At 32.1% G+C, this 22137-nt stretch overlaps 5 protein-coding genes across 5 annotated transcripts; 4 read left to right on the top strand and 1 right to left on the bottom strand.

Moving 5' to 3' along the window:
- The first annotated feature begins 382 nt into the window (after positions 1-382).
- LOC122591878 (leucine-rich repeat extensin-like protein 3) lies at positions 383-1443 on the top strand. Its single transcript, XM_043764107.1, has 2 exons — positions 383-580; positions 622-1443. Exons 1-2 carry the CDS (start codon positions 383-385, stop codon positions 1441-1443), a joined length of 1020 nt encoding a protein of 339 aa, XP_043620042.1.
- A 3322-nt stretch (positions 1444-4765) lies between these two features.
- Positions 4766-5448, top strand: LOC122591877 (anther-specific protein SF18-like). The gene is made up of 2 exons (XM_043764106.1): positions 4766-4856; positions 5150-5448. The coding sequence occupies exons 1-2, from the start codon at positions 4793-4795 to the stop codon at positions 5446-5448; spliced, it is 363 nt and encodes a 120-aa protein (XP_043620041.1). The 5' UTR covers positions 4766-4792.
- Positions 5449-7245: 1797 nt separating this feature from the next.
- On the top strand, positions 7246-9505 carry LOC122593005 (protein RER1A-like). Its single transcript, XM_043765339.1, has 4 exons — positions 7246-7384; positions 8183-8549; positions 8956-9136; positions 9235-9505. The coding sequence occupies exons 2-4, from the start codon at positions 8203-8205 to the stop codon at positions 9295-9297; spliced, it is 591 nt and encodes a 196-aa protein (XP_043621274.1). The 5' UTR covers positions 7246-7384; positions 8183-8202; the 3' UTR covers positions 9298-9505.
- A 3423-nt stretch (positions 9506-12928) lies between these two features.
- On the bottom strand, positions 12929-15578 carry LOC122592840 (transcription factor HBI1-like). The gene is made up of 7 exons (XM_043765158.1): positions 15119-15578; positions 14846-15022; positions 14460-14594; positions 14274-14345; positions 14009-14182; positions 13806-13911; positions 12929-13128 (listed from the first exon to the last, which is right to left on the bottom strand). Exons 1-7 carry the CDS (start codon positions 15470-15472, stop codon positions 13091-13093), a joined length of 1056 nt encoding a protein of 351 aa, XP_043621093.1. The 5' UTR covers positions 15473-15578; the 3' UTR covers positions 12929-13090.
- Positions 15579-20776: 5198 nt separating this feature from the next.
- LOC122593744 lies at positions 20777-21973 on the top strand. The gene is made up of 3 exons (XM_043766189.1): positions 20777-20871; positions 21442-21625; positions 21709-21973. The coding sequence occupies exons 2-3, from the start codon at positions 21452-21454 to the stop codon at positions 21802-21804; spliced, it is 270 nt and encodes an 89-aa protein (XP_043622124.1). The 5' UTR covers positions 20777-20871; positions 21442-21451; the 3' UTR covers positions 21805-21973.
- The last annotated feature ends 164 nt before the right edge of the window (positions 21974-22137 follow it).

Genomic DNA, 22137 nt, shown 5'->3' with positions numbered 1-22137 from the left:
CCCTCAAAATATGACTACATCAATACTTATATTTAGTCACAAATTTAAATGCAAAGATTGGTTTTATGCAAAAGGTGGATGCTCCTATGTTTACTAGATTGAATGAACTATTTAATTAGTTGTTTTCTTTTCTAGTAAAAAGTGTTTAGTCTTCAAGCTTGTCATCATATACCACTTAATTGCATTAAAGGTAAGCTATGAATATATTTAAAAATACAGAAAAAATTGATTATTAAGCTATGTGGGACTATGGCCAGGAAATGTATAACTAAAATTCGATCTATGTATAGTTAAGAGATAATAACAATCTGTAGAAACTGATTGATTAAATTAAAATTCTTCTTATCATTTGTTTATATTTTTTTTTACTAACTCGATTTTAATGATATATATTCATGCACAAAAGTCACAACCTTGGGGCCAACTTTATGTGAAACACAAAGCAAATCTTGGATTGAAGAAGAAGACTGCACAGACTCAATTAAGTGCAACAAGCACTGCATACAATGGGAAGGTGAAAGCCATGGAGCTTGTCACCTACATGGAGAGAAGAACATATGCTTTTGCTACTCATCCAACTGTAATTCTGAAAACAAGAAGTCGTTTCCTCCTCATAAACAGTCTAATTATACTCAAAGTTCGTCTCCTCCAAAAAAATCTTCTCCTCCCAAAAAGCCGACTCCCCCTAGAAAGTCACCTCCTCCTAAAAAGCCACATCCTCCTCCTCCTAAAAAGCCGCCTCCTCCTAAAAAACCGACCCCTCCTAAAAAACCATCTCCTCCTAAGAAACCATCACCTCCTAAGACACCGACACCGACACCTCCTCTGAAACCTACCCCTCCTAAAAAGTCACCTCCGCCTCCTAAAAAACCTACCCCTCCAAAAAAGTCGCCTCCCCCTCATAAGCCGCCTCCTCCTCCAAAGTTTCCGGGGCTTCCTGGAATTGGAAAACCGTCACCACCTGATAGTGAAACGCCTACTCCTCCAGAAGGTAGCGAACCCTCTCCACCAGATGAAGGACAACCTGCTCCTCCATTGTTTCCTGGAATTGGGAAACCGCCAGCTCCACCAGCTGATAGCGAACAACCTACTCCTCCAGAAGGCACTCCACCAGATGCAGGAGAACCTACTCCTCCACTGTTTCCAGGTCTTCCTGGAACTGGAAAACCATCTCCACCTGAAGGCAGCCAACCCTGTCCATCATATTTCAGCAGACAACCTACTCCTCCATTTTGGCCAAGTCTTATTGGAATTATAAAACCATCACCACCACCTCCGCCTAATTGTGAACAACCACCTCCACCTGATGGAGAGGGGGAACCAACTCCTCCAGAAGGCAGTGATCCCACTCCACCGGCTGAAGGAGAACCTAGTCCTCCAGCTGACGGGGATGAGTCGGCCCCTTCAGATGGTGAAACTCCAACTTCATCCCTAGGAGGTTAATTAGACTAAATTAAGCTCTCAGCCGTAATTAGAAGGTCGGCCCAAATCATAAAAAATGACACATCTTAACCATTTAATTGAACGCATCTGTCATATAAGAAACCTAGCTAATTACAGTATGTATGTGATTATATTTAATTAATTAATTGACAATTAATGTTTCATACATAACGTATTCTACAAGTCTAAATGGTCTAGTACTCGATCTAGTGTATCTTGCATGTATATTAGTTAATTAATCGTATTATTATTATTATTATGATTCTCATGATGCACAAATTAAGTTTCAATAATTGATAATTTCAAATTACATTGTCGCATATAATTAGTGACTAAGCTAATTAAACGGATGACTTGCACTTTGGTAGCAGCTAGGATATATCTCTCTAGCTTGAGTATTATTTCAGATTTTCGATATATATATATATATGTGTGTGTGTGTGTGAGAATTGTTTCAAACGTACGTATAGTTGAATATATAAGAGATAGAGTGATGAGTGATCTTGAAACAAGAATACAAAATTTTCAAACAAATAAAGTCAATTTAGCGGTGGATGAAGTAGCATGCTGCCACGACGTACGTAGGATCGGTAGTCAACAATTGTTTCTATATATAGAAACAGTCGAGTCCAACTTTACTACCTCCGATCCAGAGCTCTATCTATGATCATATGACGAGATTTAATATATTTTATAATCCACGATAAATAGTGATATGAGTTGTTTTGTTTCATGACTCGTTGTGCTTACAAATTTAGAGTAATTAATACTTCGTATATGTTTTGACAAAAACTCATTATGATAGCTAGTGTCGGATCTATATATGTAAAGAGTAAAGACACATGCATTTAATTTGAATGACTAATTATTAATTCTCATTTTTGAGAATTCTATTAATATATGAAAGACTGTACGCATTATTTTGTGGGAGATGAGATTTTATAAGAATTAAATTTTATGTATCTTTGTCATCGCCGTCATATTGAGTGAGAGCCCTTTAGCGGTTGACACGCATGGTACCAGATTTCGTTAATTAAATACCATAATTTTACATCTCGATATATTTTTGTGACTTTAGAAAATTAAATTAAAAAAAAAAAAAAAAAAGTGGTAAAGTTGGACTCGACTGTTTATTTCTAATTCTGAACAAATAAAATTTGACCAGTGATGTTCCTAGCGGTGCACTGCTACATATCCTTAATCAGCTGCTAAATTTGACTTTCTTTTTTTAAAATCTTTTATATTCCTCTTTCGTGAATCAATATCTTACAACAAATTATCCTTTTCCCGGGTAGAAAAAATTGCTAAGAAAACATATTTTGGCCTAGCAATTGCAAATGATTAAGCATAGTGGTTTACCCAAATATTGATACAATTAAACGTTACTATTTCTACTTCTGCTATCTATCTATATTTACAGCTTTAATAAAACTGAAATTTGGATTTTCATATTTTGAAAAACAACATACAAAAATTTATGTGAGAAATAATTAATTGTCCATTTTAATTTATTGATTTAGCAAAATACTATAGCTAGTGACCGCGTAATGCGCGCGTGGTTGTCGATGGTACGTTATTTAAAAGAATTTTAAGTTATGGTGTAAATAAGAAAAAAAGATTCTGCTCAGTATTGTCTTTTGTGAGTTTTGAGTCCCAACATTTCGATGATATATAAGGGAGGTTAAGATGTAGGTAGACCTTACCTATACCAAAGTAGAGAGGTTTGCTTTTATATTTTACCTAAATGGTATAAAAGGTCCTCCAACCTTTGTTTGAGATGAGGATCGAACCCATAACTTCTGTCTCTAATGGCAGGGTGTATCCAAACATGCTGCTAACCATTTACCGACCATTGATTAAGAATTATCCAACTACAAGTATATTTAAGTTGTTTTTTTTTAATTGACAAATTTTAAAGATGAAACTTATTAACAAAAATAATTAAAATTTGTTAAAAGAATGTAGTATACTAAGGTTATTACAATTCTTAAAAACATTCAAAATTTAAAACTTAAGATTTAAGTTTTAAATAATAGCATGGTGCCCGCACAATACGGCGGAGGTGGCGGCAATGTGGTGGTGATAGTCGGCGGCGATTGGTGGTTGTGACGACTAATAGTATAGGTTATTGATGTAAAAGTAATTGGTATAATGATTAGTGTAGTTATTTTAAGAGTTAAAGAAGTTGTGGTGTAAATTATTCTATTAAAGGTATTTTAGTTATATTAGTAGAGATAATTTAATTAGTAGTAAATAATTAATAGGGTGATTTAGAAAATAAGAAAGGGTATTTCTGTTACATCCTATAGAGTAACTTTTAACATTATCAAAAATAAAAGGACTATTTTCTTTATTATATACTAAAGCATTGTACCCGCGCGATGCAGCGGTGGTCGTGACGACGACGGTGTGGTGGTGGAGGCGAGTGTTGGTGGTGGATGCGAGTGTTGGTGGTGGTCATATAAAAGTAATTGATTTAAAAGGTTAATGGAGAAATTTTAGAAAAATAAAGGATTGATAGTGTAATTTAATTATTAATGTTAAGAGAATAGTGTATGTGAAAATATTTTAAAGGGTTGTAGCCTTGTAGGTGTAAATATTACATAGGAGGGCATTTTAGACATTTCCCCCCATGTAACTTTCAACATGGGGGTATTTTCTTTAATATAGAGTATAGATAGATAATGTAGATATGGTAAGTTTTTTAACTTTTAATTGTTTATGTTTATCAACTAATCTTACTTAATATCCTTCTCTTTCATTTTCTGTATATATACTGTTATTGAATTAGTTAAATCAAGTCGATCCATTCATCATATATAGTACTCTCTCGTACAATCAACCATTTTTTTCACTAATCAGATTTCCGTGAACGCAACGAGTATTTTGATATGTTCTATATATAGAACTTGTCTTAATATATATACGATATACAGATTAATTATATGTATTTAATGTTATGTAAAATAGGTAATATTTAAACAATAATGTTGTGTCTTTAAGCAGTTTAACTGAGGTTTTTCCTCCTACAAGGAATTAAAGGTAAGGAGGCTCTTTAGCGTGGACTCAGTTAAAACAACGTAAACTACATTGCGAATAATTGATTCATACCTTAAAAAAGGAAAAGATAAAAGAATAAAATAAAATAACATACCTTGACTTTGTAGGTCTATTAAATTTTGAACAGTATATTTGCTGCTACTTCGTGTTACACCAATAATTTTATTCTTGTAACACATTATCTTGAAGCTCCTTGGTCTCCTATAAATACTCTCCATTGTCTCAACCTTTTCTTCACCAAAATTTCATAGTGTTAAGTTCTTGAGTATCCTCATATATACTTCAAAAAATGATGAAAAGATCAACTGCTTTTTCCGCCTTCTTTCTTATCCTTTTCGTGCTTATTGTCTCAGGTGATCGATTCATGAGAGCATAATCCACCACTTGTTATTAATCATTGGATTTTTTTTTTATCGTAGGCTTTCATTAACATGCATGAATAAATTGTATCTTTCATATTAAAAGCTTAACTTGTGAAATTTATGATAAAATGTACAACTAGTTATGCACGTTAATGACAACAAAATTTAGCATATATATTTGCATTTTATCATTATTTAGATTCCGATACATGAACTACCATATATATATATATATATAAATTGTCTTATGACGAATTAATTTGTAGCTGTTAATTTATTCGCAGAAATTGCAAGTGTACAAGGAGCACTATGTGAGAAAGCGAGCTTGACATGGTCAGGAAATTGTGGCAACACGGGACATTGTGATAACCAGTGCAAGTCTTGGGAGGGTGCGGTTCATGGAGCGTGTCATGTGCGTAATGGAGGGAAACATATGTGCTTTTGCTACTTCAATTGTCCATTAGCCGAAAAGCTTGCCCAAGACAAACGTAAAGCCGAACTGCTCGCCAAGGATAAACTCGAAGCTGAAAATCTTGGCCATAGTGATGCAAAGAAAGTAGTACCTAATGTTGAGAAACCATGAAGAGACATGTTTCCTTGAATGGAAAGTTTCAACTAGTTAGGATATGAATAAGAATAGAAAGTGTTTGCTATATTAGTCGCATTATGAAGTTCTTTGAAGAAGTATGATGTTGCCAATCAAGCATTTTCTTGGTAGTTATATCATGTGTAATAAGGTGCTACTACGTACGTTTATGCTTCCGTGCATAAGAATTTTTATTTTTAATCATATATAATACGTACAAGGTCTTCAATTCCTTTTGTAATTTCATGTGATGTGGAGATGAATTATATATATCCTAATTAACAAGCTAGCTAGTTGAATTTTCTTTTTTCTTAAAAATCATAACATCGCCCACGTACTTATTAATATTGGTTAGTTTGACTAATTAATGCATAGTGATTAATGAGATTTTAATTATTTTAGGGGAAAGGGAGTCATATGGCTCAAAACACTCTCAAATTCTACCAATTATATCTCTCCACCTTATTTTTTCATGGCATTCATCACTTTCTCAACTCTCCAATAAACAAGATTAAAGGCTAGTCAAAGTGGTCCTCTCTCAGTCACAAGCTCCCCCTTTTTCTCTCAACCCAAACCCAACGTAAAAATTAGTCAATTTGGTTGATTAAAAATCTTTAACCTTAACATCGGTTTTTTAGGTCTGTTTCAAAACTAAGTTTTGATTAAATCAAATATTAACCACTCTAACCAAACGTGTTATTAGTTTATTACTCCTACGGTAAATGTGTGTCAAATCGGATGAAATGAATAAGATGTAGAATCTTGCAAAGCATTTCAAATGAGAAGTGATATATCTACAACTAGTTTTAGTCATTCACAACAATAAAAATATTGTATAATTGTACTGTGCAGTAAACTAGATACAATTGTTATATATAACTAAAAAATGATGTAGATATATCACACTCAATTTCAAATAGCGGCTACAATATATTTCTAGTTGAAGTGTTGAACTAGTCATGTACAAATATTTTACATTAATTGTGACGTTGTCCCATCTACCAAAATTATCATGCGGTTGAACCACTTCATAATGGTCACAAATCATCATTCTTCTATCATCTATCATTTTGTACATTCTAATTAACATCTAGTACTCCAGCTAGCTAGATTATATAAAATCAAAGAATATTATTACTCAAAACCATCTTTTCAAATAAAATTGAGAATGAATGGTAAAACATTCAAATTACAAAATGGAAAATCATAATTACGCACACAAAAATATTTAGATCAAGTATTTAGATGGTTCACAAGCATTCCAGAATACTTAACCATGAACCAGTATATAGAGTTTTTCTTTCTTTAGATTTGATCGAGATCGAGATATCTCTTCTGGTTTCCCCACGACAACGCTTTGAGAATCTTTTGAGAATTTTTTTCAAGAATAATTAAAGCCCTAAGCCAGAAATCCTTTTAAAAACAGTCTCACATCTCTACCTTTAGATAGAAATAAGGTTGTCTACATCATATATATTCCTCAAACTTTGTTTTTGTTAGGATTGCGTACCGTTGTGGTTGTGTTGTTGTACATGCATTCTAGAATACCTTGACAATGGTATACTTAACTGTGAACCATTATCCAGTAGACTTATTCGACGTTTAATCCTCATGCTTTGTACGATTGACGGTCTCTTTTTATCTTAGTTATAATTTGCAAGCAACTTCTCTGATTCATGTGCGGGTAAGGTTAGTCTACAATATTCCTCATCACCGTTTTGGACCCCAGTCCCGCATAAATTACATTGGATGTTATTTATTTTTGAAAACTAAATAAATAAATAGAGACAAACAAGCAAAACTAGGAGGGGGTGTAGGTGTAAATTAGTATCTGAGGATTCGGGGTAACAGTCAAATAGAAAGCAAGCAGAAACACAAAGGAGACAATATCAATGCTCCTCCTCACCATCTGAAAAACCCACAAAAATCTTAAGTAAGTTATTTCTCTTTAATTAATTTCACACAAAAAATAATTAAAATGTTTCTTTTACTTTTTCTTAATTGATTAATTTTTATGGTATAATACCCTGATAGTTTTTTGCTATATCCCTTCAGATCTACTTCTTAAAATGCATTTATGTGGTTTTTATATGTAGAATCTTTGTTCCTTAATTTTTGTCTGACTAATATAACCACACTAGAACATGATGTGTTTGTTAGTAACCTGATATAAAGCCCTAAAATATAGGTGAAAAATTATTCACAAAAAAATAATGACTTGTTTTGTGAGACTAACTTTTGAGCTACATTGGTCATGTAAACAAGTGTTTACGGCTAACCCGGGTGTTTGGATGTGCATTTTAATAGTACTTGACTATGTAGTGTTAGGGTCGTCTATGAGGGTATGCAAGATATGCAACTTAAAAGGGCCTCAAGTTATCGTAGGGCGGTATTTAAGGTGACCCGTTAACCAAGAGGTTGTGGGTTTTAGTCCCATGGTCGACAAAATGTAAAGGCGTGTCACGTGTGCGTATTTTTCTTTTAAGAAAAAAACACCAGGGTCTCAAAATTTGGTCTAAATAGGCTTCAGTAGCTGTAATATATCGTAAAATTTGGACTACATAGTTGTAACTTGTGATATATTAAAGTTTTCAATTGTTTGTTGTTTGATTGCAATATAACTACATGAAGAAACGAAGCTGTTTTTTCGGGCTTCTAAATTTTTGTTTGGATCTTAAAAGCATTATTTCATTTCCATAAGAGTATTTGGGTTTGTGTTTGCGAATTGTAGGGCTGTTAGGGTAAATTTCCATGGAGGGTATCGTAGGTGGTAATGCTGCTTCTGCAGCTACTTTGGATCAATGGAGGCAGTATTCACGGCTTTACCAGTTTTACCTTGATAAAGCTACCCCGCATGCAACTTATAGGTGGATTGGGACAGGAACGTTAGTGTTTCTCTTCATATTGCGTGTTTTTTACCTTCAAGGATTCTATATTATTGCCTATGGCCTTGGGATCTACGTGCTTAATTTATTGATCGGGTTCTTGTCGCCATTGGTTGACCCTGAAGCTGACCCGACTGATGGTCCTATGTTACCTACTAAAGGGTCGGATGAGTTCAAACCCTTCATTCGCCGTCTTCCTGAATTTAAGTTCTGGTAATTCTTTTTGACTTCCCTATAATTGTTTTATTTGTTAATATCAAATTAAGATGAGCATTTGTAACATACACAACCTGTGGTAGCCAGAAGATTATGATTTAGATCGCAATCATGTACTGTCTCTCTCAATCCTTGAAGTTCCGAGAATATGATGTAAAGGATGAGTAGTGCTAAATGAGATATTTGATTATCGAGTTAAATGAGATATTTAATTGTTTTTGACAACCGGTTTATGTTTTTAGTGCCAAGTTGTATATGCAGTAGTCCTTCATCTAGCTTGCAACTCCTTGAGAAATAATATAGTGTACAAGTATAGGATTTTATCAAGTATTTTTACAATACTTATGGTTGTATTACTTATCAAGATCCTAATCTCTTTCTGATTTGATGATTGAATAAAAAGGTATGCAATCACAAAGGCTTTCCTTATATCGATTCTGCTTACCTTCTTCTCAATATTCGATATCCCTGTGTTCTGGCCGATACTACTTTTTTACTGGTTGATGTTGTTCACCATGACAATGAAGCGCCAAATCATGCATATGATCAAATACAAATACATCCCATTTAGCATTGGAAAACAGGTCAGTATTGCACTTTTTTAAACTTGATTTCAGTTATTCAGTTTTTCTACTGTAACCAAGTTATTCTGGGAATTAACTTATAATCGTTCTGTTAACAGAAATACGGTGGTAAGAATTCATCTAGAGCAGGCGGCAGTGTTGGAGGATCTCGAGCAGACTGAAGGCTGCTTATGGAAAGTGGAATTGTTAGCTTTAAATTGTTGATACATTATGGATGTAAAACTCATGGAGTGATGATGTATTACTTGTCTCAAATTTCTTCTCTGGTAAGAAATTTCAACCCCATCTCACTAAGCTGTATGACGAGTTCTTTTACCACTAATATTAACTTCAGATACGATGGTTAATGGCAGCGTCCCATTTTAGTTACATACTTTTGTTAATCTCTTATATAGATCATATTGAAAAGGGATGTGCCTGTGTATTGTCATGGCCAATGATATACTCCGTATACTTCTGATCCCACCATTATTGCGACAATAATGATATAAGTATTTGAACAAAGTGATTTAGTAGAGCTTAAGCATTAAAAAGGTATTGTGGGTAACTTTTGACACGTTTGGCATTTGTACTCGCATTGAAATTGCCACCTCTAGGAAATATAGTTTTCACCTACAAAGTCACTGGGTAGCTCCTCCAGGCTCCAGCACCTCAAAGCATTACTTCACATAACCCTGTGAAGATCAATGTCAAACGCTTAAACTAATTATAAAGTGGGACGGGTAGGTTTATTTACACTTGTTAATGTCTTGGCTTTACGTGCACCTTCGCAACAATCTTTACTGTTCTTAATGTCCGATTGATGTATAAAATATGATTTTGAAAAACTATTTTATTATAACTGTAATATTACTATGATTCTAAGGCATTGTAAACGTTGGATGAAAGATTAACCAATTATTGACTCGTTTAGCAACCTATCTGGCCTTTACAGATTTTAGCGAATGTTCTACATTTGATCCTACCCAAATTATCCCATTTCATGATTTTATTTAATGGGCCGAAATCATCCCTTTTAGATAGACTCCAACATGCAGTTTTACTTTTACCTTAATGATTGTTAAGTAGTATACAAGTTTGCATCTCCCTGCACTCAAAAGTAACAGGAGTTGCATACGAAGCTGTTGAAAATCTTGGTCAACGTAACAACACTGGTGTCGAGGTTAATGACTTGTATAATAAACCTGCATAACTTGAAACATGCCAATTTGGCAGTAAAAAGAACTACATCAAGATCTGCCTGCAAAATCCCAATAGGTCCACCTGCCGATACAAGTCCTCATAGATATCTACATTAGGCATCATCTCATCATATTTTTGAACAATTATTATCTTCAGTTTTACAACTTTTGAGAGATGTGCATCAAGACATCAAGTTATTGTCTATATTTGCTCTTTTTGAGTTTTTGCTTCTTCCCTTTGAACATTCTCTACTACTACTCAAAATTACAAAAAAGATTCGTCGATTGTAATAATAAAGATCAACATATGGTATCTGAGTATGAGAAGAATATAAAGAGTTGTTGGCAATTGGGTGGGTCGAGCAGGTTGGGTAACAGTCAACGGGTGATAACGTGCTCCATATATAATAAGCACACTCAACACTTCCTTGCTTTCCAAATTCATCCATCTTTTGGCCGATACCGAGTCAGCATTGCATTTAGAAAATATGCAGGGACAGAATTATGGAGTTAACAAAATATACAATGCTGGTGTCTTACATAAGAGGTAGACATGCTGTTATCTCCATACAGTATTTCTATTTTTGCATATTTTGCAATAATTTATGCTTCCTTTATTTACTTATTTACAATGGAAGTTTAAGGAACAATAATTGCATTGGTCCAACCCAACCCAGCAGTTTTTCACCTGTAAGATTTACCCGATTTAAGTTAGCATTAGTCTTTTACCATTTTGTCACGCACCTTTGGTGGGCTATGATAATATGTCAAAGCACAGACTGATATTTACTAGATAATCAAGATGTTAATATTAGCCATTAGAAATGATCACGTATTTGCATTTCTTTTTTGTAACAACCGGTCCCTCTATGGGAAGACACGAGGAGGGTCACCATGGCGTTCCGTCATGATGTCGGGTACAATACAATTAAGTAACTTTTTGGTTGGGGCCATTGCACTGCTGATACAGTTCAGGCCACCCATGAAGAAACCAGACCCATCCAAAACAAATGAAGACTTGAATTGAACCTGATACAAATGGGTAACTTTCTTTCTTTTTGTTGGATTTTTTGTATTTTACTAAGAATAAGAATATAAAACTATTCATTTGTTTTCATTCCTTTGCGTCAATATTAGTATTACTTTCGTGGCATTTGTCATACCGCTATTTACCTTACTAGTGGTGTCAAAAAAGCCTAGTGGTGTCAAATAAGACCTGAACCCTCAAACACTTGATGGAAAAAAGAAAGTAAGCAGACTAATGTGTGAGCAGAGTGAGGGAACTTTCACATTGTATGTTTTCAATGAGAACTTGAAAGAAAGATGAAAAATCCAACTAATTATATAGTATATTAGATTCCAAGAATTATTGAAGTTGACTGAAACTTAAAGTATCTAAATGCAGACTGGTAACATAGTTTAAGAAGAGGATCTTGATGTTTTTATATAATGTTATATCATAATATCATAACTTTTATCTAAAGTACAATAATCTAAATCTGTTACTATTGAAGTGGGGTTGGGGTCAAAAGGCATTATGGTCAATCACTATCCAGAAAACAAAGGGAATCAATGAAATCTTGTTGTGGATGAGGCGATATCTTTGCGTCTTTTTCAACATATGGCTTGAAAGTGATTGATAGAAGCCTCTTTTTAATATAAGTGTACTTAGCATCGTATAGATCTCAAGTTTATGAAAATGTAAAATGTGTTAATGGCAGTTATAGGGTGAGAAAGAAAAAGATACAAAAACAAGGTGTGATGTTATTATGGCCTATGAGTATGTCGGGCAAAACCAGCTGGTGTCTGTTAGCCGTAAGGTGTAACAAATTAAAACTAGTATGAAAACTAAAAGAGGCTATTTATACTAGTTATGACAATTTACACATAGCCACATTACATCACTGATTTTAATCTTAACAAAGCCGCTCTTAGGTGCCCCGGCCCCTAGATCAAATTGACATCGATAAATACTATTTAGCACACCATTTCGTTCATACAAAGCAATTTTCGTTGCAATTAATCGGCAAAAATGTTGATCTATATCGCGGATTGATAATGGTGGATGAATAAGCTATTCACGCTAGAATGAACGCGATACAATTAAGTTTTAAGATCGTTTGAAGTTATTTGTTTCTTATTTAAGTACTTATTTTAGACACATGGAACAAACAACATCTAATCATTCACTGCTGACTTCAAATAGCCTTATAATTCTTTATGGCTAGACAGCCCCTGTAGCCCCTGTAGCCATACACATACAATACTTAATGAGGAGGGAAAATAGGCCCCAAGTTAAATATATATATGTCTATTTTGATCCCATACGAGTTGTTACTTTCAGGGTTGTCGTTGGGTCCTTGCAAATTTCAATATGTCACGATCAAAATTTACATTACATTTTATGTTATTGCAAGTTGGGCATGTGTATAAATGAACAATACGTAGTTCATTTGTGATTATTCTTGATCAATGACTCGATCGTCTAAGTATAATATAGATTAGTATATACGGTAAGCGGTCCTTATTGTAATCATAGTTTTCATATTATTAATGTGCATGGGTAAAACATTTTAAAATGAGTAGTAGCAAACTTAATAGTAGAGAGATGTTAACTTGAATAACAATTTGTGAATATTGTTGCTAGCTAGAATGCTTACATATGTGACATATATTTATGTATGTACATGGAAAAATGATTAATATTATGAATTGCTAAAGAATTTGAAACTAATCATTTTGCAAAATGACTTCCTTAAATGGATCTTTAAGTTTACATTTCCATCTTCAAGTTGCTTCCTTCATATGAGCCTGAAAAGAGAACAAAAAAATCTTGAATACAAAACATCACATTTATGGAAACTTGCATCATCCATTAATTGATAACCCTACAACTTTTGATCATATATTTGGTGGAGAACACCACTCACATTGATTGTAAATAAGATACCTAACAGCCAACTTTCTTGGTCCAAAAATGTGAGCTTTGACCCATTTACTACTCATTTCTTAGGGCCACTTTACTTAATGCATGAATGGGTAAATGGATCCGGAAATCACAAGTCATATTGATTCAGTCATTCGGATATACTTGGCTTAATTAACACGGTATATATATTTGTAAGTTCTAACTAAATTTCAAACAAGTATTAGAGTAAAAATAAATAAAATAATATGTTTTTATTCACTGAAAATCACCGTGCATTATAAAAATCATCATACATCAATATATATACTTGTGCTTCATGAAACTTCGTGTATCAATTTTATCATGATCTAAAAGTCAAAATTTTATACTATTTAATTTACTTTAATACTTGTTTTACAATAATGAATATTATATTATAAACTGTTTGTGAACTATATATTACTCTTTTCACCCAAAGATGTTTACCTAAAAAGGTAGCTTTGTATATATCTAATTATAATTACCTCTTGTAAAGAAACATGACTCCTGACCACTAATGCATAGTTTACTTATAGATCACCTGTAAATTTATGGGGTTGATATGGTAGTTTTGATGCTCCTTGTTGAAAATCCATTTTGTAGAAATTCTGTAAATCACCATCCCATGTAACACTTGGTTGCATTTGCTACAAAACGAATAAGATCAAATCTACATAAAAAACTCGCACGTTTCGATAATTCAAGAAAGTATATAGTCCAAAGATCAAATGAAAGGAGAATTACATTAACACATGATGAAACCACTAATGTTTCTGGGATTGAAACGGCTTGACCACCCATGTTTCTTCTTAGCATCATCTCAATCGGGTTATTTCCCATTTCTAGTAACGAGTTTAGTTGAAAATACATAGAATTAGCCATCTCTGATGAACAACCTACTGCTGAAACTTCAAACATCTGAAAACACACTAACATAAGTTATTGACACATTCCGAGTATCATATAATTAATGACATTGTTCTAATGAATCTTGTTAATAAATAATTACCTCTTTTGTGAATAAGCTATCGTTGTCAATATCTAATCTTGGATGAAGACTAGCAAGCTTCATGGACAAAAACTGTTGCAATATAATCCATCACACAAAAAAGGCTTAATTAGTTTCTAATATTAGAAATATATTTTGGATTAAATGAAAGTTAATTAATGATATGAATATTTGAGAATTACTTACTTCTACTTGTTTTTGAAGACATTGAACATAATTGATGATCTCATCAAGCATTCCTGCTTTTCCAGTGATCTTGTTGCAGCCAGGTACCAAATCTTGCAAATATTTCATTCTCTCACTAATTTTCTCCCTTCTTACCTATTTATACATCATAAAAAATTTTAGTTAGGCTCAATATTGTAGTATGTTAGGGTTTTGAATTTTCAAAGTGATTATTGTGATTTTCAATAGTTGATGAACTTTGGTTTGGAATAATCAAATTTTCATAATCAAATATATTTAATTATTCCATTTAGCATTTTCTTTTTCAAAACGCAACTCCAAACACCCTCTAAACATAATCACATTAAAAAAAATGTTATTAAACTAATAATTAATGTATTACTTACTCTTTCAGCTAAACTATGACTATCAGTAGCTTGGCCTCGACGAGCTCGAACATGAATAAAATCTTGCTTTTTAGCCTCTATAACTTTTGATTTTTCTTTTGATGAAATTTCTTTAGAATTTTCTTCAATGCTTCCTTTTATTTTCTTACATTTAACTTCATTTTCTTTTGGAACCACCTGAAAAAATGATCACACACCTTAATAAAAGTTAAATTATTTTGTTAAATACTATTTATAAATCTTTTCAACAAAAAGCAAGAACAAATATTCAACCTTAAGGTTCAAAACCTCATCATGGGTTTTATTTCTTTTCTTAGGTGACAATGAGAGTGAGCTTGAGTTTCTTAACAAGATTTTCTGATCAGCCATTAATGGTGGAAATTGATCACCACACCCTTCACTAAAATCTGGCCACCCGTTTTCCATACCCGGGTCGGGTTTAATATTTCCATGCAAACCCGAAAAATGGGATGGTTGCATAGAAGAGAACATGTTGGATATTTGATGATCATTTCCATCATGAAAAATTTGTTGTTGGAGGTGTTGCCACTTCATTCTTTCTTGTTGTCTCTCGAATACACTCATGTCACCGCCACCAGTGATGGTGGTTGTGCCGGGGGTGTTCATGGTGGTATTGTGGTAGTATGTGAAATGTGTATGTATGTGTGTGTGTAAAAGGTGATTTTGAAAGAATATTAATTGGAGGATAAGGAGGGGAGGAGGGAGGTTGGATATATATATATATATATATATATAGAAGGGATATAATTAATCTATTTGTATGTAGTCGAATAATAAGAATTTGAGCTCGTTTCTTTAATGTGATTACTTAATCACTTGGATTATAAGCTCAAAAACTATTATATATATAAATGTAAACGAACCGAAAAATCAAAAAGTTAGTTAAATTATGCACGTTTTGATCACCACTCTTATTAACATCTTCTTCATCGCCTCTCACTGTCACATCAGTTTTTTTCCTCCGAAATGCACTTAAAAACACACCCGCCCTCAATAAAGCGCACATCTTCATCGCCTCTTCCTTGTACACACACATAATAAAAATATATATACACTACACATATGTCTCGTATTCTCGTTCAACCTCTTCCTGAAATGGAAGAGCCACTAAGAAGAGCTCGAGGAAGAGCTTAATTGCTACTTACTACCGGCCTTATTACAACTGAAAAAGAACGTATTTGTATGAGCTATTTTGTTTCGGTGGAAATACATACATAATGCACCATTAATTCTTTCTTCATACACCATCGATCTATTCACATAGTACGTACGTTATCAAAATGTCAAAAAAACTTATGAGATTATTTTTAAAAAAATTTCACACATACATAGTTAATTTAAATTAATGCTATATTATACTTATAATAATCTTCCTACATTTTATTAAAATTTTATGTCATCCAGCTTAGATACACACACACGTACATAACATGAGTCATGACATGTATCTCGATATATACTCATTTTTTCCGCGTCATTTCATTCTTACGTACGTACGTCTTGTCATTTATAAAAAGACATATAAATATATACTCTGGGAGGATACGTAGACATGAATTATAGGTATAAATTCATAAATATCATTTCTTATCATTTTTTAATATCAAATACGGAGTATTTTTTTTAGAAGAATGTGTTAATAAGTTAATTGTTATCATTTGAGATATCACAATTGCATCTAATTGGACACTTATTATTTCTTTCATCTGATCTCTTATAATAGAACTGTTAGAAAAAGAAATAAATTTATCTAGACAGATCGAATGATGGAGAAATTAAGTAGTGGGAAACAATCACCGGATGGATAGACAGAGACTGCCGGAGACTGACACAGGTGGCCGGAATAAATAAAAGGAGTGGTAGGGCATTCTAACCAATGGGAGAGCTATGGGCTATGGGGCCTGTCTGACATGACTGCCACGTGGTGTGTTCCCACTAGTTGTAAAATACTATATATATTTTATTTTTAGCAAGATAAATAATTTATGACTTTATTTTGCACCTATCAACAACCCAAAGATAGCAAGTAATTTAACCAAGAAGGAATGTGCCGTTCTTGTCAATGACATTATTTTTATAAAGTTTATAGCTAGGTTGAAAATGCTGAGGTATCAATATCATGGTAATTAATTATATGACTTCTTGAAAAAAAAAAAAGTTTTGTTTTATTATATATAATATAATGTATGTATATATGTTCGGAAATGTCTTGTCGATAACTAGACCAACCTTTGGTACATTTGCAATAATCGGTCCTTGTCATCCATATAGGTGGCTGGTCATCAACAATGTTGTTCTGGCATTTCAAGGTACATGTCTTTAAGGTTTACTATTCAAGAAACATCATGCATGTGAGGGTAATCCAATAGTTAAAGTGGTTTTGGTTAATTAATTTGTTCGATCAAGTTCTTTTCATAGGAATATTTTTATATATAGTTGTCAAAGTTTTTTCAATCAAGGTTTATTTGATCATCAAAATTCTATACGTAATAAGGTATCACGTACAATTATATTCACAATGAGAAGTAGAAATATATATGCATCTGTGGTATATATGCTTCATCAAAGTTGGCACATAATTCGAGCTATAGATATAAATTTTATCTTGCTATCCGGCCCGTTTAGGATTGTGATTTGATCTTATGTTAATCTAGTGGAAATTTGAAGGAGGGTTTGGGTTTGGGGGGCTTGAGACAATCAACAGACAACGGATAATATTTTTCAATCATGTAGGACACCCTTACATTGTGATGTATCTAGTTTTTCACCCAACTCTTTCCAAGCATAGCACAAACTACTCCACAAACATATATATTTTCAAATTCATACGCATTCAAGCTTTATCCATATATTGTATAGACGAAGACTTTTGTTTTGACGATTTGACATATGTATGATATCTTTTATAACGGCACATATAAATTTTGTTATAATGTATAGGGAAAAATGGAAGATGATCGATATTGTTACAATGTTACACATATAAATTTGGTAAAATACTCTCTTGTATCATAGTTTTTTGATATATTTTAAATAAAATCACATAGTAAAATTTCATTGCGATTATACAAGATTAGTCAAGTTTTTTTGGATTTTTACAAAATAGCCAACACACTACTACAAAACTGGACAATATCGACGGAAATTTCCGTCGGAATAAGTTTTTTGGATTTTGTACAAAATCGCAGTGAGATCTTCAAAATCACAATGAGAACATCAAAATCGTAATAAGATTAACAGAATCACAATGAAATTATGAAAAATCGCAACGAGATTCTGATAATCGCAATGCGTTTCTTCTGCAGGATCTCTACTAGATAACACAAAAGTTAAAATACCTTATAATAAAACTCAAAATTTATTTAGATGTACCATCCGAAAGTGGTAAAAACATACGAGTATATGGAAAGAGCAATAAAAATAAATGTAACTATTCTGGTTTATTCTAACAATCAATCTTTAAGAAATTATGGCTACTTTATATTGAAATATATCAGCACAATAATTTATAGAATTATGTTAATCATGATTTATAAGTGTACAGCTAATTAGTTTATGCACGATATAACTTTTTGTGTGTATTAACTTTAACCTTCAACAATCAACAGTATATATAGCTAACAAAATTCTAATTCCTTTAAATATCAAAACTTTAGTGAGAAATACTTTGAATATGGTGCGCGTACGTGATAATTATTACTTAGGAGATTTGACATTTAGAAACCGGTTATGGCTGATGGGTCGCACCACCATTTGTACTTTTGAGATAGGCCCTGACTAAGGCCCAGTTCTTTCCAGCTGGGTACAGGCCCTCTTATATCGTTCTCAATATTTAGTAGACCCACATGACAGACATTTTAGCTTAGTCAAATCAATTTCCTTCTCTAACCTAAATATACTCCATATTTTTGTTGTAAAACTATGTATGTAGTTGGTACATAATAGCTAATAGCTAAATATATAATAATATAATTGGTATATATGTTATGTGTCTTTTTAGTAGGATGTTACTTTATGTAGGGTTATATATATTTGCTTATATAATACCTGGGGTATGGTAGTGTTTGGTTATATATTTAGGAGATTATGGGTAATAATGTGTTAATCCACGAAATGATGTTTTTTACTTTGTTTATATGTAAGAGGTTATGAAAATATTTAATATGAAACATAGTATTGATTATTGAAGTTATCGAACTCTCTATGGTCTACAAAGTCTTTTTTACATAAAAGTTTTGAAAATGTTGATTAAATAACATCATAGACAAAAGTATTTGAGAAAATAAATAATTTTAAAAAGATTGAGACAGAAGCTCTGTTTGAACTTCCATTTGAGATTAAAAAAAAAAAACACTTCAATCCTTAAAAGCTTATAAAAGCTTCAAAAAGTCTTCTAAAATAGAAGTTGATATAAAAAGAGTTTGAAATAAAAACCTAGTTTCCAGTCTATTTTCAAGTTTCAACTTTAAACCTCTAAATAAATTTCAGTTTAAAACTTTTATGTCAAACATATCCATAATGAAATTCGAATTAATTAAAATTAATTAAAGCTTCTTAGTTGCTTGTGAAGAAAATAATAAACATATTAGATTGCATTCTAGAGTTTATTATGTGAAAAAATACTAAAGATAATGAATTTTGAAGAAAACTAAAAAGTACAAGGGAAAAAAAAAGTCAATACATCTTCACCTAGAGTAATAGTAAAATGAAAACGCAGGAACATGAAATTAATAATTTTGTTTCTACTCTAATAATTTTAATAAATTATAACCCGGTATATACACGCACTAATATTTAACGATGTTAGATTTGATCTTTTGTACATAATAATATCTTAGACATGAAATCTTTAATTTAAAACCTTATTATTACTTTCAAATAAATATGATATATTTAAGTGTTAAATAAAAGTTGGTCATATCCATAAAATATTCAATCTTAATTAAATATAATTTATATAAATTATATGTAATAGTTTTATATTTTTAAGATATAAAAGTTCATTGTTAGTATGTAGGAAGTAAAGCTTTTTTAAATAAAAAGTCTAGCGTTAAATAAATTAATTCAAAATTACAGGGTATGTTTGTCAAAAGTAGCTGTAACTGATAGCTGTAGCTTTTAATTGAAGCTGTAGCTTTTAATTGAAGCTATAAGCTGTAGCTTTTCATCAAAGTTGTTAACAAAAGTTTTTACTTTTTAAATGTGTTTGATATCATAGCTGTAACTGTAATTTAAAAGTACGAAATGACTAAAAAGAAAAAAAAAATTGAACAAATAAAGAAGTAACCACCTATAATTATAAAATATGACCACAAGATGTAAGTGAAAATAAGTTGATTTGTAAAAGAAATGAACAAAAATATAAACAAGGAGTCATATGCACTTACCGTAATTAAGAGAAGGACGTCGAATATAGGAAAAATAATTATATTCTAATTATGGATATTTGTGTAATTTTGGATTGTAAAAGCTCCTAAAATTTTTGAACGTTTCTTTGATTAGCGTTTGATTTGAAGCTTTTTGTTACAAAATAAAAGCTAAAACTAATCTGATCCAAACAAAACTTTTAATATCAGGGGAGCTTTTCGTTTAAATATAAAAGCTAAAGCTTCTCAAAAGTTCTTGCCAAACATGCCCATAAATGAGAGTTTTCAAAAATATAATTTAGTGGTGTATTATCAAAATTTGTAAAAGAAAATAGAAGAATTGGAAGGAGAAAAAAAAAAAAAATCTTGCATAAACTTACTCTTTTGATTGCTATAATAACATGGCCCAAACGTATTGGTCGATAACCCATTAACCCATAACGATACAACCCAAATTCTAATGGGCCGTAACAACATCTGGAGCTATCCAGAATACTTTATAACTTTGAAAAAACAGAGGAGTAAAATAATTCTCAATAGCTTGGAGAAAAAGACAACCAAAATAGGATAAAGAAAGAAACAAAAAACAATATCAAAAAACTTACTCGTATTGTTATCTGGGAGCTCTGTGTTAATTCTGTAAGTTTCAAATCTTTCAGTTCTCACAATAATAGTTTTCTATTTTTAATATATTAATACTAATGTATTAGGATTTTAATTAATATTAACTTAATTAATTGTTAATATATTGATCATCTAGGTTTTGTTCATCTTTTTTTTGTTGTTTTTGTTTATATATGATTGTTTGAAAACTGTAGTTGTTAATTTCATATAATTAAATGCTTGTTAGCTCTTTTAGTTTTATAATATTTGGTTACTAATATGAATTATTTGTAGTAGAAGGATTTTTAAGAGGTAGATATAGAATATGGTTTAATTTCTATCTATTTGACCCATATGACCCGTTTGAAACAAGTAGACTCGTTCATAAGTAAATGGGTCGAAATTATAATCTCGAATTCTGATAATAAATTATATATATTAACCTTGCCCTATTAAACTTTATGGTTGGTATATAATAACCTATGATGAAATTGACTTTCTTGTATATTTAGTGGCGTAGTTTGTTGCCCGTTTGCCTTCTGTTTCTATGTGAGAAAAATTTAATTAATTTCTTATGAAAAAATAAAAATTGTTGCTTATATGCAGTTTTACAAAGATGGCAACGGAAAATATCAAGCTATCTACTGCTAAACCTGCAGCGACCGATTCGTGTAGAAAGAAGAAGTCCGATGATGCAACTTTCCTAGAGGATGTTAAGGATCACATTAACGAGTTCGTTAATGCTTCCATGGAAGAACACAAGAACTGCTTCAAAAAGTCCATTTCAAAGGTTTGTTTCCATCAGTCAAACATACTCCATTCGGGTTTTTGGTTTTGACTGTTTATGAAATACAATTGTTGTGTTTTCTGCAGATGTTTGGAATGTCTAAGATTGTGGCGGAAAGAGAAGCTGCTGAAAAGAAGGAAGTTGAGAGCACATTACCCCTTCGTACAGTTGTTACCGATTAGAATGTTAACCGTAATGGCCTAATTACTCGATGTTTGTTATATTTCTGTTGGTTTACGTAATGCATGATGTGCAGAGTTAATGATAAGGGAAAATTCTAGTATAAAACGTAATTTGCAGTTGTCGTGTGTATGACTGCATTTTTAATTAGCCTATCAGCATATTTTTCAAGTTCTCTTTATCTTTCTGCTCTCAATGGCCCAATAACTTGATGCTTGTTATTTGTTGCTGTTGATTATGTGATAGCTTATGTGCAGAATTTACGTTAAGGGAATTCTAGTATAAAACCGAATGTTCAGTTGTAGTGTGTATGACTGCATTTCGAATTAGTCTAT

Source organism: Erigeron canadensis, chromosome 3 (assembly GCF_010389155.1).
Source record: "Erigeron canadensis isolate Cc75 chromosome 3, C_canadensis_v1, whole genome shotgun sequence".
Classification (NCBI taxonomy): domain Eukaryota; kingdom Viridiplantae; phylum Streptophyta; class Magnoliopsida; order Asterales; family Asteraceae; genus Erigeron; species Erigeron canadensis.
Note: the sequence above shows the minus strand (reverse complement) of the source record. Positions and strands in the feature narration are given on the sequence as shown.

Excerpts from the sequence above, each read along its gene's own strand:
- LOC122591878 (XM_043764107.1), top strand. The coding sequence starts at position 383 with ATGATATATATTCATGCACAAAAGTCACAACCTTGGGGCCAACTTTAT. Across the intron at positions 581-621 it reads CTTTTGCTACTCATCCAACT|TCTAATTATACTCAAAGTTC; the intron begins GTAATTCTGAAA and ends CCTCATAAACAG.
- LOC122591877 (XM_043764106.1), top strand. The coding sequence starts at position 4,793 with ATGATGAAAAGATCAACTGCTTTTTCCGCCTTCTTTCTTATCCTTTTC. Across the intron at positions 4,857-5,149 it reads TTTCGTGCTTATTGTCTCAG|AAATTGCAAGTGTACAAGGA; the intron begins GTGATCGATTCA and ends ATTTATTCGCAG.
- LOC122593005 (XM_043765339.1), top strand. The coding sequence starts at position 8,203 with ATGGAGGGTATCGTAGGTGGTAATGCTGCTTCTGCAGCTACTTTGGAT. Across the intron at positions 8,550-8,955 it reads CTTCCTGAATTTAAGTTCTG|GTATGCAATCACAAAGGCTT; the intron begins GTAATTCTTTTT and ends TTGAATAAAAAG. Across the intron at positions 9,137-9,234 it reads CATTTAGCATTGGAAAACAG|AAATACGGTGGTAAGAATTC; the intron begins GTCAGTATTGCA and ends TTCTGTTAACAG.
- LOC122592840 (XM_043765158.1), bottom strand. The coding sequence starts at position 15,472 with ATGAACACCCCCGGCACAACCACCATCACTGGTGGCGGTGACATGAGT. Across the intron at positions 15,023-15,118 it reads ATGAGGTTTTGAACCTTAAG|GTGGTTCCAAAAGAAAATGA; the intron begins GTTGAATATTTG and ends TCATTTTTTCAG. Across the intron at positions 14,346-14,459 it reads GTCTTCAAAAACAAGTAGAA|TTTTTGTCCATGAAGCTTGC; the intron begins GTAAGTAATTCT and ends ATATTGCAACAG.
- LOC122593744 (XM_043766189.1), top strand. The coding sequence starts at position 21,452 with ATGGCAACGGAAAATATCAAGCTATCTACTGCTAAACCTGCAGCGACC. Across the intron at positions 21,626-21,708 it reads TCAAAAAGTCCATTTCAAAG|ATGTTTGGAATGTCTAAGAT; the intron begins GTTTGTTTCCAT and ends TGTTTTCTGCAG.